Raw genomic sequence first — 19337 nt, forward strand, 5'->3', positions numbered from 1 at the left:
TTTTTTTTTTTTTTTGTTTGATTTAGCAAAAAATTATTACCCAAAACAAAAACAATCTTTGTCTTATTAATCTTCTTTTTTTTCTTCAATTTTTTTTTCTCTGTAACGTCGATTGAATTTGATGATGATGATTATTATAATTATAAATATAAAATTTGAATTTTGAAAACAAAAACAAAAAAAAATGATTTTTTTTTTGCTCGATTTTTCTTTTATTGAAAAAATATAATAACATTTTTATAGTAAATAGTAAATTTCAACGTTTAATAATCAAGTTGTTCGTTTTAATGGTAACAGTTTTCTTGGTACTGGATCTGCACTTTGACTAAATGGATATTGATGATTATTATGATTATGGTGATGATGATTGTGATGATGACCATTTATCAATGATGATGGTGATGATAATGATGAATAATAATTATGATTTGGATAATGATGATTCAATAGTATTCCTTGATTTGAATTTGGATTCAATTGATTATTATTATTGGATAACATTGTCATTCTTGTTTGAAATCTTTCATTAATTCTATTTGATACTGATGTTAGATAATTTGTATCTAAACCATTACCATTCATATTATTCATATTGTTGTTGTTGTTATTGTTGATGGCCATTGTTGTTATTATTAATTCACTGTTATCTTGTTGTTGTTGTTGTTCGTCCATATTATCTGGTGCACCTGCATTTAGATAGACATATCATTATTAGTTTTGTTTTTATTGATTTTTGATCAACTGAATTCATTGTCAAACGGCCAACAACGTTCGACATTATCATTATCATTATTATTAAACTCACTTAATTTTAATTTATGTAATGTATTTAATAGCTGTTGTCTTCGTTTAGGCATTAAATAATTTGTTACAATATCATCACTTTGTGAATTTTCTAATTTTCTTAATAATTTATCTTCATTATTATAGCCACCACCATTTAAATCTTGATTATTATTATTTTGATTATTTGATGATAATTCAATAATATCCGAATCGAATATTATATTCGGTGAATCAGGACGATATAAACGTGATGGTGTTATTTCACGACGACGATCTGGACTTGGTTGTTTATTATTTAAAGATGATGTTGTTGATTGTTGTTGTTGTTGTTGTGATGCAGGTGGTAAACGTATACGACCAAATGATACATTTGGTAATATCCATTGTTGTTGATTTTCATCCCATATTGCATCTTCTTTAATTCTTGTTAAATTTGAATAATTACATTCATTTTTCAATAATGGTTGTACTTTTTCCAATATTTGTGATAATAATTTCATTTGTTCTTGTAAACGACGAATTGTTTCCAAATAATCTGTTCGTTCTGATTCAAATTCTGATTGTAAATCATCAACTTCTTGTTCTAATTGTTGTATACGACGTTTAGCTTTTTTCATTAACATTGATTTTGCACGTAATTCTTCCGTTATATCACCATAAGCTTTGAGCAATACTTTATCATCATCATTTAAATGAGCTAATGCTTCCGATATGGCATTCATTTTAGCTTCGGCAATTTTTTTCTTTCGTGCACGTTTTTCTTTCAATTCTGCATCGTTTGCTTTTTCACCACCAATCATTTGATTTTCAATGGATGATAATTTTTTCAATGCCAATAAAACTGATTCATTTTGTTCATCATTTAGGTCATTATTATTCGTTGATGATTTATCCGTATTTTCATATCTAGATTTTAATTTATCAATATCTTGTTTAAGTTTTTCTTTATTTTTTAATTCTTCTTGATATTTATTCAATAGATCATTCATTTTATTATCATATGCTTGACGTATTTCTTCGATTGCCAGATCATTTTGACCATTTTGACCTATAGTGAAAGTAAGTGAAAATAAGATAGGATAGATTAACATCAATCAATCAATCAATCAATCAAGAAAAAATTGATCATACCTGTCATTCCAGCAGGCAATGTTGATGATTGTTCTTCAAGCATTTTTTTCAACCACAGAATTTCTTCTTGATATTCACGTAATTTAGCATCTTTTGGATCTTCATTAATTCTTGGTTTATTTTGTATATTTTTTGCACGATTTGCATAACGTAATGTACTTAATGTTTCATCATAATTATTATCAGCTGGTGATATACAAGCAATCATTAATGTTTTTGTATTACCACCAAGACTATCTTGTAATAATCTTGTTAATTTTGAATCTCTAAATGGTATATGTTTTGATTTTCCATCAACTAATGCCGATATAACATTACCCAATGCTGATAATGATAAATTAATTTTGGTTGCTTCTTTTAAACGATCACCGGCAGCACCTGTTTTTGATTGTCGTTCACTACCGGCTAGATCGACTAAATTTAATTTACCAAACTTTACGTCACTTGATTCTAAATCAATTGTTTGCATACGTTCAATATAAATAGTAAATATTGAATGACTACGACTAGAATCAGCATTCATTAATGTAGCACCAACTGAACGATTTTTCCAACCATTTTCCATAATCATTTCACATGAACGTACATCATTTACAATATGCATTGAAAGATTACCAACATAAACACCTGTTTCAGGATGTTCTTTCAATTCTAATTTCTTTTTAATATCCGTTCCTAATAGATCACGAATTTCTTCATTATAAATTTCTAAATAAGAAGCTTGAACAAGAAATTTTGAATTTTCAGCTGTTGATATTGCTTCAAATATATGTTCGAATGATCTAAAATTTTATTAATAAACAAAATCAAATTGGTAAAGCACAGGTAAAACAAAAACAACAAAAAAAAACAAACCTAGGTATAATACCACGATGAGCAGAATCGGAAGTACCTTGCATTGTAAATGATTTACCACAACCAGTTTGGCCATATGCAAATACTGTACCATTATAGCCTTCAGTAACGCTCTATGACAACCAAAAAAAAAAAAAAGCAAGAAAAAAAATGTAGAGGAATTTCAAAAACAAAAAAAAAAACAACAACAATTAAAAAATCAGGTCAAAGTTCAATTTGATTGATTGAAATACAAATTGATCCATTATCGATTCTTTTATTTTATTTAAATGAAACAACAAACAACAAAAATATATATGTCAAACATTACCTCAACAATTGGAAAAACAATTTCATTATAAATTTGTTCAGTAGTTGAATCAATGTAATAAGCACCATCGAATGTAAATGTTTTTGGTGGCGCCGATCGATCATCCGGATTGATCAATAAACATTGGCCACACGATGAATCGATGTTGACAATCACCTAACAGTTAATAACGAAACAAACAAAACAATGAGAAAAATGAGGAAAACAAAATGGAAACATTCTGGAAATACACTAAACCCAGGAACATAAACAAAAATAAAGTTGCAACTTTTATTAAATTGTATGCAGCAGCAGCTGCTGTCGTCGTTTTTTTATCCGTAATAATTACGGTTTAAAACACGGTAATAATAACCGAAGAAAATTCTTTAATTGAAATATGATAACTGTGACTGTGAGCGGGGGGGAACGAAATGATCCAAAAAAGTTTCTAATGGAATTAAGAGTTTTTCATTTGGTTTGGTTTGAAATGATAAATTTCATTGCCATTGTTTAACATTGCGTGATCAAACCGGGTGATTTTGGTTTGAAAAGGAAAATTCAAGTTTTTCTTTCTTTTTTGCCTACTTTCCAAATTCATCTAATAAATAATGATGATATTAATGATCATTGAGAATCTTGATATTTTATCAAAGTTTTTTCATTTTCATTTTTGGTTACTGCAGTGAGGAACGAAAAAAATCAATCAATGTTTAATTGAGAAAAGAAGAAGAGGGGGAATTTCGTTTTTTTTAAAGAAAATGGTTTCGACCCGGTTTTTTTTGGCCGTTAAAGTCGTAATAGTCGATTCGGAATTTGTTTGTTTTTAGATCATGGTCACGCCGATATAGAATGAACTTGACTTAATTTTTTTTTCTTCAAAAAAATTTTGAAATGAAAAATCAAATGAATCAAATTTACCTGACATTTTAATTCTTTTTCACGTTGATTTAATGGACGACATCTTGTAATAACTTTAACCGTTTCGGAAGTCATTTGTTGTTGTTGTTTTGTTTGCTTTTGGTTATTATTTCAACATTGAAATGCAATTCAGGAAAAAATTTTCAGTTTTTTTTACATTAACAACCACCACAGACCCGATATGGAATATGGAATGAAATTTTTTCCTTTGATCGTTGATCGTTGTTGTTGTCACTATGACATTGGTTTTTGTGGATTGATGGCTGGCTGACTGGTTGAGTGATTAAAATCGATTGTAAAAAAACGAACAAACAACAAAAAAAAAAATTCGTGACAATGAAAATATTTCTAAATGGAAAGGAATTTATGTAACACGAATAAAATTCACAGGAATCGTTTCCAAAACATTCGATTGATTGATTGATTGAAAAAAAAACATCAAATTTAAAGAGACAAAATTTTTTTTTGTTAAACTTTTCAACAACGAAAAAAAAAGTTGGAGAAAAACGGAGAGATTAACGGTAAACTAATAAATTTATTTAAATCGAATCGATAAATGAAATAATTATGCGGTCTATATGTGTTTGTGTGTGTCTGAATGCGATTAGAAAACTATTGTCGTCGTCGTCGTCGTCGAGAAAAACATTTTTTTTTCTTTTTTTCGTTCAGAAATGAAAATATATGGAAAAAGAACGAAACCCGAAATTTCATGAAATTTCACATTGAATAATAGGTTACCATGACAAAATTGACAATAGCAACCCGGGTGGTGTTTGATATCTAAGATTTTTCATTTTTCCAAAAAAGATTTTCTGATCTACAAAGATACATGCTCTGTCTTAGTGTTTTTTTTTTAGCTCACTCTGTGTGTTATCTTAGGGTTAATTTTAATTTTTTTTTCTGAAAAAAAGGATTCCTTTTCCAATTTTTTGTGTATCGTTATTTTGTCCGAGAAAGAAGAAATTCTGTTTGACGTAATTTAAAAAATCATGCTTTCCGGAAATTGTTTTTTGCAATTTGAATGAATGTATCTTAGCTCAGGTGACAGTAATTTTTTTTTTTTTTTTTTTGAATAAAAGCGAGGAGAAAGATCGTTACATCAATAGAATACTGCAACACGTTAATTTTGCCGTGCAAATACAATGTGTTACAAAATTGAAACAAACGTGTACACTTTGCCATGCTGTAAACATTTGGGATTCGATTGAATTTTTTTTTTAACTTTCAATTAAATGTTTCTATTGAGCTAATCACCGAGATGGGCAAGAAAAATAAAAAAAATTGTAAGTTTGATAATCGAACGAAATCTTTATTTAAATCAATTTTTTAATTTAGTGAGCAATGGATTAAGCAAATCCGAAATAATGGTAACAGTTGTTGCCGAAATTATTGCAGAACTAATCAAAGCTGATCGACAAGATTATTCAGTCGATTTGAATCGTTTAAAATGTATGCTTGCACAAAAATATGGACTTGATTCACAGCCACGTTTAGTCGATATAATTGCTGCCGTTCCACATGAACATCGTCAATCGTTATTGCCTAAATTACGTGCAAAACCAGTACGAACAGCATCAGGTATTGCTGTTGTTGCTGTTATGTGTAAACCACATCGATGTCCACATATAAATATGACTGGTAATATTTGTGTTTATTGTCCAGGTGGTCCGGATTCGGATTTTGAATATTCAACACAAAGTTATACCGGTTATGAACCGACATCGATGCGAGCCATACGTGCTCGTTATGATCCATATCAACAGACACGAAGTCGAGTGGAACAACTTCGACAGCTAGGACATTCAGTTGATAAAGTTGAATTTATTGTAATGGGTGGTACATTTATGTCATTGCCAGCTGATTATCGTGATTATTTTATTCGAAATCTACATGATGCATTATCTGGTCATCAAAGTAAATCAGTAGACGAAGCTGTAAGATATTCGGAAGAATCAAAAACTAAATGTATTGGAATTACAATCGAAACTCGTCCGGATTATTGTTTAAAAAGACATCTTTCTGATATGCTAACATATGGTTGTACACGATTGGAAATCGGTGTACAATCAGTATATGAAGATGTTGCACGTGATACAAATCGTGGTCATACAGTCAAAGCTGTACAAGAATCATTTTGTTTAGCTAAAGATTGTGGCTACAAGGTGGTCGCACATATGATGCCAAATTTACCAAATGTACCATTGGATCGTGATTTATCTCAATTTGAAGAATTTTTCCAGAATCCTGATTTTCGTGCTGATGGTTTAAAAATCTATCCAACATTGGTTATTCGTGGTACAGGTCTTTATGAATTATGGAAAACTGGTCGTTATCGTTCATATCCTTCATCAGTTTTAGTCGATCTTTTAGCACAGATATTGGCAATGGTACCACCATGGACTCGTGTATATCGTGTACAACGTGATATTCCTATGCCATTGGTTACATCGGGTGTTGAACATGGTAATATTAGAGAATTAGCGTTAGCCCGAATGCGTGATCTAGGCACCAAATGTAAAGATGTTCGAACAAGAGAAGTTGGCATCCAGGAAATTCATCATAAAGTTCGTCCTGAACAAATTGAACTTATACGAAGAGATTATTATGCTAATGGTGGATGGGAAACATTTCTTTCCTATGAAGATGTTGAACAAGATATTCTAGTCGGACTGCTTCGTCTTCGTAAATGTTCACCGCAAACATTTCGACCGGAATTAAAACAACCAACAAAATCAGAAACAACAAAAAATCGATTTGGATTATCAAAAGGATGTTCAATAGTTCGTGAACTACATGTTTATGGAAGTGTTGTACCTGTTTCATCAAAAGATTTGAAAAAATTTCAACATCAAGGTTTTGGTATGTTATTGATGGAAGAAGCAGAAAGAATAGCTCAATTTGAACATAATTCCGGAAAAATTGCAGTCATTTCAGGTAAGTTTTTTTATTGAAGCAATCCAGTAAAATATTCTAATAATAATATCCCACTATAATAGGTGTTGGAACTCGTCATTATTATCGAAAATTAGGCTATCAATTAGATGGTCCATATATGTCAAAATGTTTGTAAAAATAAAAATAAATAAAATAAATGCATTCTGATGCTATGTTTTCAACAAAAAAAATGATGATTATGATGATCAACTCATGTGATGAACAATACTATGGCAAAAAAAAATAGGTAACCAAGGCATTTATTTTGTTTGATGATAAGGATTTGTTACTTGTTGGTATAACTTGCCTTGGTTGCCTCCATAGAGACAATGTTATTGTCGTAAAAACATCAATTTTTTCAAGCCATTTCATTTTAAAATACAGCAATCCATAGTTTTCGAAAATACGATTCATTTTTTTTCCGTTTGTTTTGTATTCGAGATTCAATAGATTTTCAATAATGTTTTCAACCTGTTTCAAATCTAATCGTTTTTCGAATCGACAAACAACAACCCCATTGAATTTTGTTGATTGTTATCAACGTTTTCATCATGTTTATACGGCCAGTATTTTATTAATATTATCATTGATCATTTTATTACGTGAATGGTCATTTGATTCGATTGATTGTTCATTATTACCACAACAACAACAACAACAACAAGAATCGATTGTTAACCCAGAAGAATTTTCTGCATTTCATTATAATAATTATTGTAAATTACATGGTCGATTTATTTTACCTGGTAAAAATATTTCGTCGTTTATTGAAATTTGTACGAATCGTTCATCGTGGAACAAGCAACAACAAGAATTCATCGATGATAACCCGGAATTACCACAATATAAATATTTTGGTTTTATATTGGCTATATTTGCATTATTATTACAATTACCGAATCAATTGTGGAAATGTTTTGCATATAATGCATTCATGTTGACTTTTAAAAATCATGTTAACATTGATGATTTTGGGGAACAAATAAATCAACAAATACAAATGACAATGAAAAAATCAATGAATAGTTGTTTGTTAATCATTGTTTTGTGGTTTGTTCGAATAATGAATGTCAGTTTGATTTGTTTATTGATTTGGATATTACAATCATTAACAAAAGGGAATTTTATTTTTCTCCCCTTGATTGTCGTAATGAAAATATATCCATCCAATCGAAACGATATCGAATGTCAATATAATTTTGATCCATTTCCAAAATCAACATTATGTCAATATCGATATTATGATTATAAACATTTTAGTGAAAAAATAATGTTTATAAATTGTTTAATGCCAATAAATTCATTACTGGAACAGATAATGTTATTCATATGGATATGGTTATTAATAATGATTATAATAACAATATTTTATCTTAATCATCATTTTTTATTAACAATTTGTAATTGTTGGCGTCGAATAATACTGAAACAACAATCAAATTATCAATTAAATGAACAAACATTACGTTTAGGTTCAAAATCATATAGAAATTTTATAATGATAACATTGATTTGGATACAAAATGCAACAACAATAATTCAAAACAAACCAACCATTGAATTACCATTAATCGAATCAAATCGTAGAACGATTTTAACCGAAACATCCAATAATGTTTAAACAGCCATTATTGATTTATCGAATGAAACATTAAGATTTTATGAATTTTTAATTTTTTATTTTTTATAATAATTTTTCTATAGATGCAATGTATAATAAACAAAACAAAAAGAAATTTTTTTGTAACAACAATAATAATAATCTATTTGTAATAAGCTAATAAAAATTGTAAAATTTCGATATATAATATGGCGAATAAAGATGACCAAAAAAATGTAAATATAAATGTGTGTTTAAAAGTCTAAGTTTTTTTTCGGGTTGAATAACAAAAGATATGAATTTTTTCAAAGGCTAGTGATTGATTGAGTGAAAGTGATTCATTCAGTGATTGATTGATTTGAATATATTAGGTAGATAGTATCGAGAGACAAAATAGGCACACAAAAATTTTTTCATAAGCAAAAAACATGATAAAAACAAAAACAAAACAAAGATCAAAATGCTAAGGCGTTTATGAATGAAATGAATGAATTGTGACTTGATTGATTGTATTCCATTTTTTTTAGTTTCGGTTAGTTTTCATCAATGAATGATATGAAATAAATTCGGTACAAAGAAGAATCTAACCATAGCAAATATGCATGGTAATATGAATAATGAATATCCGCCATTATTAATAGCAGTAAAGGCATGATTACAACCATCACCATCACATTGACAAACTAATGTACTTGTTGGTGGACTTTTTGTCCAATAACAATCAACCGGTGAACGTATAAAACCACATGAACGTATAATACGTGTTTCTTCATCAATTGTTTGTACTTGTTTACGACAAAATGTATAATTTAATTTATCATTTTCATCAATACATTCACGATACATTTTTTTATAACAATCATGTAAATTATTAACATCGGTAGGTACATCTTCACAGAATTTATCAGTCATTGAATTACATTGCCAACATTGTATTGCATTAACAGTATTATCAGATAATAATGTTATTATTGTAACCAAAAATATGGTTACAATTAGGAACCAATGAAATTGTCGAATTGAATTCATTTTTTTTAGGTAGAAAATGTTAGGGAAATGATAGATGATTGATAATGATAATGGCACAAATTTTGGTTTAGTATTTTTGGGGGCCAAAAAAAAAAAATTCGTTAAATTCAACGGTGCTGATTCGTGACGACCACCTTGTTTGAAAGTCACCAAGAAAAATTTTTAGTGAAAATAATAGTGGCTAATGAGAGGAGAAAGGAAACACAGAAACACACCAGACAGTGGTAGACAAAACGCACACACAAAAAAAACAAATATCAGGACTTTGATTGTCGTGAAAGTAGACAAATTAATATGGATGCTACAATGCAAACATTTTCATTTTTTTAAACAGCATGAATCTTCGTAATGAAGAATGAATTACTTCAACAACAAGCCAACAACAAGTGAGCTCAACAACAGTAAAAAAACAACGAAGTAACGGCATCAATGGCATTCAACGGCAGCGGCAATAATCAATGTTGATTTAAATAATGTCCGATGTTGAACATACAAAAATTACCATTATTAACATCGTCGTCTTAATATTCGTCTCGACTCTTTAAATGATTATCAAAAATTTGTTGTTTATCGTTTTTTTTAGGAGAATGAATGTGAGAGAACGCCTCGAATATTTTGATTGCGAAATATACTTTGTGAAGAAACGAAAACGATAGTTGGCTCTTGTGTGTTTGATTTTGATTTTTTCTTCAAATCGTTGAAAATCGTTGTCCGATATTGTTGTTGTTGTTGTTGATCACTAACACACAATTAAATATTAATGACGTTAATAATCGATGTTGGCGCAATTTTGTTTGCTTGTTGTTGAAACCAATTTCGACCACCACCACCACCATTGATTTCTTTTTCTTTCAACAGCTTTAAGTAGACCTTAATGTATATACAAAATGATTGATATAATTCATGCAAATCTAATCATCATCATCATAGTTTTTTATCATTCGAAAAAGAAAAGAAAATATCATCCATTGAATGAATTAAAAATGGATGCTAAGGGAGAGAAGATTACCTTTTATCATTCGAACTGGATAAATTTGGGTGAATGGGTCATGGATATGAAAAAAAACCAATCACACGATAAGGGTAATGATATCTGGTTTGAGATGATTTCTTCTTCTTCTTCGTTGATGATGATAATGGCGATTAAAATCAATTGAAAATTTGATTTCAATAATCCAATGGATTTATGGATAATGCTAATGGTTTGATGTCCTTTTGAAAGAAGAAATTAGAAAAACCATAAGCAAAAAGTATAAAAGATTTATTTCAATCACAAAACGGTCATACGAAAAAAATAATAAAATTCGACAGAACAAAAAAAAACTGGAACAACCACAACAGCAATGCCATAGGCGCCATGGATATTCATATTCATGGTGGACCACTACTACCACCACCAAATGATGATGGCCAACTATACGATCAATATCAATGTTTGTTGTTTTGTCTTCAAACGACCATTATTTGTTTTTTTTTCGAATTTCGCATTCGGATTTGGATCGGTTTTCTTTTTTCATTAAAAAAATGGAACGGATTGTTGTTTTTAGTTTGGGTGTGACAATAATAACGGGCAAAAGACACACACGGGAGAAGAAAATCATTCATTTTAATGAAATGAAATGATTAAATTCAGTGTTTGTGATGACGACCTGCGCGTCAAAAAATAATTTACAAATATTGCTTGCTAGATCGAAAAACGTAGATACAAAAACAACAAACAAGGCTATATGATGGTCAACTTGAATTAGTTGTTGAATGGGCCAATTTGAATCCAATGATGATTGCCAATGACCTTTTCGTTAATTAAAACCTTTCATTTTTTTTGAAAATAAAACATGATTGACAACCAACGCCACCTTACGGAATTAAAATTAAACACTTTTAAACATTCGAAATGGATTGGATTCACAAACAAAAACAAGCAAAAAAAACAAGCAAAAAGAAAAAAAAAAAAATTTTGATGTAATTAGATTTAATGACTTGTTATCGTTGTTGTTATTATTAAATCGAAGATGCATCTGTCATTCATTTATTTATCTATTATTATTATTCGTTGTTATTGTTGTTGTTGTTGTTGTTCATTCATGGTTAGTTATGTTTCATTGCATTTGCAACAACAACAACGAAAAAGAAAACGAAAAAGAAAAAATTCTGTTAGATTCATCACACACACAGTCAGGGTTCCAAGATGAATGAAATTCAATTGTTATAGTCATTTTTAATGACTTGTCATCAACACTGTTTTATTCACATTATTATTGTTATTATTTCTTTTCGTTCGGTCGTTGTGGACAAAAATTTTCATCCAAAACAAAAAAACGAACGAGAAAGCACGATTCGGTCATTCATTCCATTCATTCCATCCATCCATCCAACCATTCTATACTATTTTCACCCAAATTGATCATGTTATAATCAAAAAATATGCATTAAAATCACCATCATTATAAAGTGAAAGAAGTGATGTTTCTTTTCTTTTCTTTTCATCATCAAATGTGGGGGTATTTTATTAAATCAGTATTTTATTTTATTTTATTGTTTGTCTGAATCAACATCACAACACATCACAACAGAACAACGTCCATTATGATATTTCAAACAATCATTATGGGCAATGGATCAATAATATTCTTTTTCTTTCTGTCTGTTTGTTTGCTTGTAACAATTTAAACGTGTGTCAATGTTTTTGGATCAACATCGATAATGACATCAACATTATTATTATTATCATCGTCATAGGATAGGCGTGATTATTAGATTTGGCTTTTTATTCAATAAAAAATAAGGCCACACACGTACGGGTCACATTCACGTCAATCAAAGTTGTATTTTTTTTCTTTTCTGTTTGTTTGTTTGACACTTGGGTTTGATACACATCACATTAACAAATTGAATTGACTTGAATGGAATACGCGTGTCACCATTTACCTAATTTGTGTGTTTGAAAATTCTTTGAGTATTCTTTCTGGTGACAATAAATAATACAAATCATATCGTCAAATCAAGATTAAATTGATGCTCATTACGATATTTACGTGCAACCCAACAAACCGATAATAGTTTTGTCACTCACCAAAAAAAAACGTTCGAAATAAGAACCAAAAAAAAAAAACGTTCGAAATTTAAAACATTCGATTTACGACTGCTCAAATGTTTTGATTTTGAAATTTTTTTTTTGATCAGATTCTTCCAATGTTTTCAAGGAAAACAAAAACCCCGTGATTAAATTAAATGAAATTCAATCAAATCATTATCATTCAATTGATGTGTAGAATTGATCATTTTTTTTTACTGTGAATACAACGAACGAACGAACGAACAGAGACAAGATAATTGAATTGACAACAACAACAACAACAACAAAAAAACACCTTCAAAATGGATATGGATGGATATGATAAATGAATCTATTTTGATAAAAGTTTTTTTGTTGGTTTGGCTTTGGTTTTGGTTTTTTTTTCTTTGGCCATTCAAAGTTGAAGTTCATTTACATGACAATTCAGAAAACAAGAGAAACACAGGCTTTCTTTTTTGTTCACTGTTGTTGTTGTCGAATGATGATCATATAGTAAAATGTTTCGAAGTGAAATGCCATTTGGTTCATCTGGTACTGGTTCTCTTCTTTTTTTTGACTGAATGAATGAATTGGCTGGTCTCAGGTGCTTGACATTTACGGCAATGTTTCCAACAAAAAAAAAGCATCATCATCATCATCATTGAGAATAAATCCTAAGGATTAGTTTTTTCTTTTTCTTCTTCTTCTTTAACCAATGTGTGTGTCTCTCTATAGGAACTGAAATTACTTTTTGAACGATCCGCAAAATCGAAATCGAGAATAAAGAATTTTATAATGTCACTTTGGGATGTTTGCTACACAATTTTTGATCAAAAACAAAAAAACGGCTATTGTGCATTTTGTGACTGCCAAAAATAAAAATAGCCGAAAAAACTGAATCATTATTCGTTCGAAATGGTGTCCTCTTCTTTTTTTTTTTTTTTTTGCCAGTGTTTTCTATCTATCCATTCATCTTTTCTATATAAATTCATTAATCTAATACCAGGAAAATTGTTTTTTGTTTTTTTTTCTGGACACAAACATTCGAAAATAATTTCATTTCGGGGATATTGTTATTCAAATTTGATCATTTATCAGTTGTTTTTTGGTTGTGACATCAATTAACAGGATTTTTCTTCTTTGTTTGTTTGTTTGGTATCACTGTACACATGTTTTGTTCTGGTGCAGACAATGATGATTTAGCCGAGAAAAAGAGGACAGGTGTCATCATTTGATAATAATAATGTGCATGTCACCCATCTGTGATGATGATGATGATAATAAAATCAGTGATTCAAGAATCCAGATTGATTTAAAATGCCCAGGCTATTTAAATATTTGATGTGACCACATGTCATATATGCCCTTTTTTTTGTCTGGCTTGTTGTTGTTGTTTTTCAAATTGACAAAAATAAAAATTGACTTTTAAAATTTCAAATTTAATTGCTGACATTGAATGAAATGAAATGAGATAAAATGGGTTAATCCATGAAATCAAAGTGTGTGGAATCAGTGAATCAGTGAATTCTTTTCGAATGAAAAAAGAAAACATTAATGGTGAATGAATGAATTTTTCTCTGGATGATGCTTTGATGATAATATTTGATGCGCGGACATTTTTTTTTCTCAAAACAACAACAAACCGAGAATCGAGTAGGAGGAGGCAAAATTGAAAAATGAATAAAACTGAAATGGTGAATTTTATCATTGCCCAAGCTTGGTGTTTTTGATGCTTCCTTCTTTGATTTTATGGGACAATTTTTTTTCATTTCATTTCATTTGTTTTTCTTCGTTTCGAACATGAAATGTGAACAATGAACAGAGAGCTGTTTGATGCTGGCTATTACAGACAAGCCTTGGTGGGTTGGCACAACAAAATTTTTTGATGGCACACACACAATTCAAACCTAAACAATCAAAACCTATAGGATTGGTCAGGAGAAAAAAAACCATGAAAAGAAAATAAAGGAAAAAGAAAAAAGGAAAAAGGCAATTGTCAATGTTGGAAGCCAAAATCACGAATCTTGACTCTTTATAACTTGGCACTATTCACATATAATGTATTGTGGGAGGTTCTTTTTGGAAAAACATTCGATTCGAAAAACATTCGATGGCCAACAACAACTTTGATTTGATTTTTTTATTTTGCTTCCTTCCTTAATGTTTTTTTTTTTTTTTTTGTTCAAAAATACCCGAAATGAAGAGAAGATTCTTTTGGCCAGAATTTTTTTGGTTTCCAGAATTCATTTGGCTAGATGAAATCATCGTTGTTTGACATTTTTTTTTTTTTTTGACTCCTGTTATTCTTCAGTGACCAACCATTATTTTATCATCAACAATTATGGCCGATGATGATAATGATATTCAAGTTGACCATCATGATCATCAAGATGATGATCAAGATTCAATGGACAAATTAATATCGACAACAACAACAACAACAACAAAAACAATGGCAACATCCGAATGGAACAATAATGATGATCATCATATGGATGAAGGTAAGTTTTGATTTTGTATTTGTGAAATCAATGTTGATGTTGATGATGATGATGAATCAATTTTCTGTTTGATGTGAATCAATTAAACAAATTGCTTGCTTGCTTGCTCAAATGAAAATCGGTTTTTTTTCTCCTCCAATATTGTCAAATTTTGTGATGGCTCATTTTTTTCTGGTTCTAAGCTTGGTTTTTCAAACAATCAAAAAAAAAAATGAATGAATGAATAACAAATCGGCTTATAGTCCGAAAATGAATATAGCCAATCGGATTATATATTTTTTAGAATGAAAAAAAATGAACATAATGCATTGAAATTGATTTGGATTGTTTCGTGCAACGTTTTTGCCATTCGCCTTATGACCCAGAACAGATTTTTACATCCAAAAATTGTATTTGTCGTTGATAATGATAATTTTTTGTTTTCGCCATTCTTTGTCATTGTAGTAATTCCATCAAAATCATCATCATCATAATCATAAAATTATGATGACATCGACACGCGTTTGTCTTTTTCTTTTAGAATTTCATGTCATGAAATTGCTTGCTCGCTCAAAATTTTTATCATGAGAAATTTGAAAAGTTTTTTTTCTGTTTCCCAAAACATTTTCCAAATTTTTATTTTCAAGAAGAGATCCATAGTGAGCCATTACAAAATTAGTTAATAACAAAAAGTAAAAGTAATTACAGAAAATGAGTTTTTTTTGAAAAGTTTTGTTTTGTTTTTTTATTGGTTCCAAGTTTAAAATCTATTTTTTTTTAATTAAAAATTGAAATTGAAATTGATTCAAAATACAGGTCAACAAACCGATTCTTGTGATGATGATGATGATCAAGAAGAAATGAATGAAAATGATGTAAATGATGAATATAATCGAAGCAATAGCAGCAGTATCGACAGTATTAATGATGAAACAAATATCTGTACAAGTTCACCATTAATTACCGGTTCATCATTTGATTCAATTAGTAATTTATCACCACCGATTCCATCATTATCATCATCATCATCATCATTGAAACCAACAACAACAACAACGTCATCGATGATGAACATTGAAACAGATTCGTTCAGAAATTCTTATTCTAATCGTCATCATCATCATCATAGTAATAAACAATTTGTTAAAGAATCAAAAAAACCATCAACATTTGATTTAAATCCTTTGAATCCTATTATTTCTACATCATCATCAGCATCAACGACTGGTATTAATTCGGGTGTTAATTTTGATTTTATCATACCACCATCAATCAATGGTGGTGGTCAAGATATGATGATGACCGGTGGTAATCTTGGAACAACAACAACAACAACAACATCAGCAATGGCAACCGATCTTTTTTTCTCATATCAACAACAATTATTAGCAGCTAGAAATGCTGCTGCTGTTGCTGCATTTGGAAATTCGGCTAATCCATTGACAAATACATTTTTAACAAATGGTCATCAACCTTCACAATTTTCAACAACAACAACAACAACTAGTCCACTATTTAAACCGAACAATGTATCATCATCATCAATAGCAGCAGCTTCATTGGTTACTAGTTATATGCAAAATAGCCTATTACATTCAATGGCTGCTGTTGGTCAATTAAATCCATTGAATTTAACATTTTCAACACCAATAACATCGATAACATCATCACCATCATCATCGTCGATCAACAGTGGTCATAATTCACAAATACAAACAAATTTGACAGAAACAACGACTTTAAATCCATCGATTTCGGAAAACAACAATAATAATCATATGATGCATCGTACGAATCATGTTGAATCAATCAAACAATCAGCATCACAACAACAGAATCATTATCATCAACCAACATTATCGAAATCATCTGCTGCGGCTGCTGGTGAATCTCCTGGTGAGCCAATCGGTTCTTCATCGGCTACAAAATCTTCAAATAACGATAATGCAAATGATGGAAGTAGTAATAATAATGGTAATGGCAAACAATCAAAACCAACAAATCCATCAAATCTTTTATGTGTTGTTTGTGGTGATCTAAGCAGTGGTAAACATTATGGTATATTAGCATGTAATGGTTGTTCCGGTTTTTTTAAACGCAGTGTTCGACGTAAACTTATTTATCGGTAAGTTTTGATAATTTTGATTGAAAATATTTTAGCTAACAAATCAAATGATCAAGATGTCAAGCTGGTACCGGTAATTGTATCATTGATAAACAACATCGAAATCAATGTCAAGCTTGTCGATTAAAAAAATGTATTTCAATGGGCATGAATAAAGATGGTAAGTTTGAAAGTTTTTTTCTTTTCTGTCAAATTCTTTACAGGTTCATTTACACACATTTTACTAAATGATAGCTGTACAAAATGAAAGACAACCACGAAATACGGCTACAATAAGACCTGAAGTTTTACTAACAGATTCAAATTCCGAAAGATTATTACGTGAAGGTGTTGCAGCAACAGTAGCTGCAGTATTTGGTTTAAGTAATTGTACTGGTGGTGGTCAGGGTAAACATCGTCATCATGATTATCATCATCAAGATCATGGATGGCGATCGATAAATGAAAAACGAACATCATCAACAACGCTGAGAGGATCAAAAAATCATCAAAATGGTCATCATCAGAATAAATGTTCTACTGTTTATCATCATAATAATAAAGAAAGTCGAAATAGTGGTTCATTGAAAAATAATAATGATTCAAACAAACCGGAATCGTTGGCAGATTCAACAAATTTTCGTTCAAATTTTGGTTCATATTTAATGAATTCATCCGATTCTAGTCAATATTTAGGTCTTTCCGATCTATTAACACCATCATCATCTTCTTCGTCGATGTCTTCATCATCGTTCATTTTATTAAATCCAGATTCATTTTATGAAATATCTGCCGGTCTTTTATTTACCGGTGTAAAATGGATAAAAAATTTACCATCATTTGCTAGTCTTGGTTTTCGTGATCAAATTGTTTTATTGGAAGAATCATGGACCGAAATATTCATCTTGAATGCTATACAATGGAGTTTACCATTAGATAAATGTTCAATATTTTTATCACAAAATATACCAAATGGTAATGATTATTTACCAGAAATTCGTGTCCTAAATGATATGTTTGAAAGATTTCGTTCAATGGCAATAACATCGACAGAATTTTCCTGTTTAAAAGCATTGGCTTTATTTAAACCAGGTTAGTTTTTTTTTCATTTTTCCAGAATTTGAACTATTCCATTTTCCTTTTTCAAATTAAATCGACCGATCATCATTATCATCGGGAAAAAAACATGATGATCATCATGATAGAAGCACGAGGTTTAAAGGATGTAACAAAAATTGAACAGATGCAGGATCAATTACAATCAATGCTATTACAACAACAGCAACAACAACAACAAATGAAGAATCAAAATCCGGACACCACCACCACCAATCCGATTAGGTAAGTTCAAATCAGATCAGATGAAAATTTTGATCCGATCAAAATCAAAATCAAATCAAATGATGTACATTATAATTTTAATCGATTCGTGTATATGATACGATGACTGACTGACTGTAGATTTGGTAAATTACTTTTACTATTATTATCATTGAAAATTATTCCGGCTGAAAAGATAGCATCAATTTATTTTAAAAAAGCTATTGGTAGTAAGTATTAATGATATTAATAATCTGAAATTATGATGACAAAATTATTATTGTTGTTTTTTTTTCATTGATATACAGACACGACAATTGAAAAATTATTATGCGAAATGTTTAAATGTTAAAAGACATGAGAATTTCTTTCTTTCATGTATCGAGAACAATGGGAAAACCAGAAACCAGAAAAAAAACCTATAAAAAATAAATCAATTTGAAATTGTTTAGTTTTCTGTTCGTCAGATGGCGATCAAATCATCGATTTGAAATTTCAATTTTTTTTTGAAAATGAAAAATTCATCACGAGAAATTCATCAATTTGGCGAAATCAATTTGGCAAAATCAAACAAAAAAAATCAATTTTCAATGATGGAATTTTAATGAGAAAAAATCCTTTGGTCTTTTTTTAAAAAAATTTGACAAATTTTTGTAGTCAAGTGTTTACAGGAAAAAAATATGTAAAAAAAATAAAGAATATCGTAATTGAACAACAACAACAGCATCAACAAAATAAATAAATAAAAATTTGAATTTTTTTTTTCAATTGAAAATTACAAAAATAGATAGATCAGATCAATAATAATAATTTTACAAACAAAGTAATCGCAGTAA

At 29.6% G+C, this 19337-nt stretch overlaps 4 protein-coding genes across 5 annotated transcripts; 2 read left to right on the plus strand and 2 right to left on the minus strand.

The window, feature by feature from the left end:
- Positions 1-194: 194 nt before the first annotated feature.
- Positions 195-4827, minus strand: Kif3C (Kinesin family member 3C). Of its 2 annotated transcripts, none has more exons than XM_075823619.1 (6): positions 3980-4827; positions 3083-3238; positions 2773-2885; positions 1918-2699; positions 806-1834; positions 195-686 (listed from the first exon to the last, which is right to left on the minus strand). In XM_075823619.1, exons 1-6 carry the CDS (start codon positions 4052-4054, stop codon positions 271-273), a joined length of 2571 nt encoding a protein of 856 aa, XP_075679734.1. In that variant the 5' UTR covers positions 4055-4827; the 3' UTR covers positions 195-270. The 2 variants fall into 2 exon arrangements, with proteins under 2 accessions (XP_075679734.1, XP_075679735.1); XM_075823620.1 differs by lacking the exon at positions 3980-4827 and adding an exon at positions 3411-3643.
- Positions 4828-5102: 275 nt separating this feature from the next.
- Positions 5103-7071, plus strand: Elp3 (elongator complex protein 3). The gene is made up of 3 exons (XM_027350311.2): positions 5103-5262; positions 5315-6913; positions 6976-7071. Exons 1-3 carry the CDS (start codon positions 5238-5240, stop codon positions 7047-7049), a joined length of 1698 nt encoding a protein of 565 aa, XP_027206112.2. The 5' UTR covers positions 5103-5237; the 3' UTR covers positions 7050-7071.
- Positions 7072-8570: 1499 nt separating this feature from the next.
- On the minus strand, positions 8571-11116 carry LOC113799647 (uncharacterized). Its single transcript, XM_075823633.1, has 2 exons — positions 10552-11116; positions 8571-10412 (listed from the first exon to the last, which is right to left on the minus strand). The coding sequence occupies exon 2, from the start codon at positions 9540-9542 to the stop codon at positions 9057-9059; it is 486 nt and encodes a 161-aa protein (XP_075679748.1). The 5' UTR covers positions 9543-10412; positions 10552-11116; the 3' UTR covers positions 8571-9056.
- A 2425-nt stretch (positions 11117-13541) lies between these two features.
- On the plus strand, positions 13542-19103 carry LOC113799426 (uncharacterized). The gene is made up of 7 exons (XM_027350048.2): positions 13542-15098; positions 15894-17202; positions 17259-17362; positions 17437-18273; positions 18387-18522; positions 18643-18731; positions 18810-19103. The coding sequence occupies exons 1-7, from the start codon at positions 14939-14941 to the stop codon at positions 18851-18853; spliced, it is 2679 nt and encodes an 892-aa protein (XP_027205849.2). The 5' UTR covers positions 13542-14938; the 3' UTR covers positions 18854-19103.
- Positions 19104-19337: the final 234 nt, after the last annotated feature.

The sequence above is a fragment of the Dermatophagoides pteronyssinus genome, unplaced genomic scaffold (assembly GCF_027571235.1).
Source record: "Dermatophagoides pteronyssinus isolate colony J.1.1.1.1 unplaced genomic scaffold, Derpt_VIB-CSIC_2022.12 sq0032, whole genome shotgun sequence".
In the NCBI taxonomy this organism is placed as follows: domain Eukaryota; kingdom Metazoa; phylum Arthropoda; class Arachnida; order Sarcoptiformes; family Pyroglyphidae; genus Dermatophagoides; species Dermatophagoides pteronyssinus.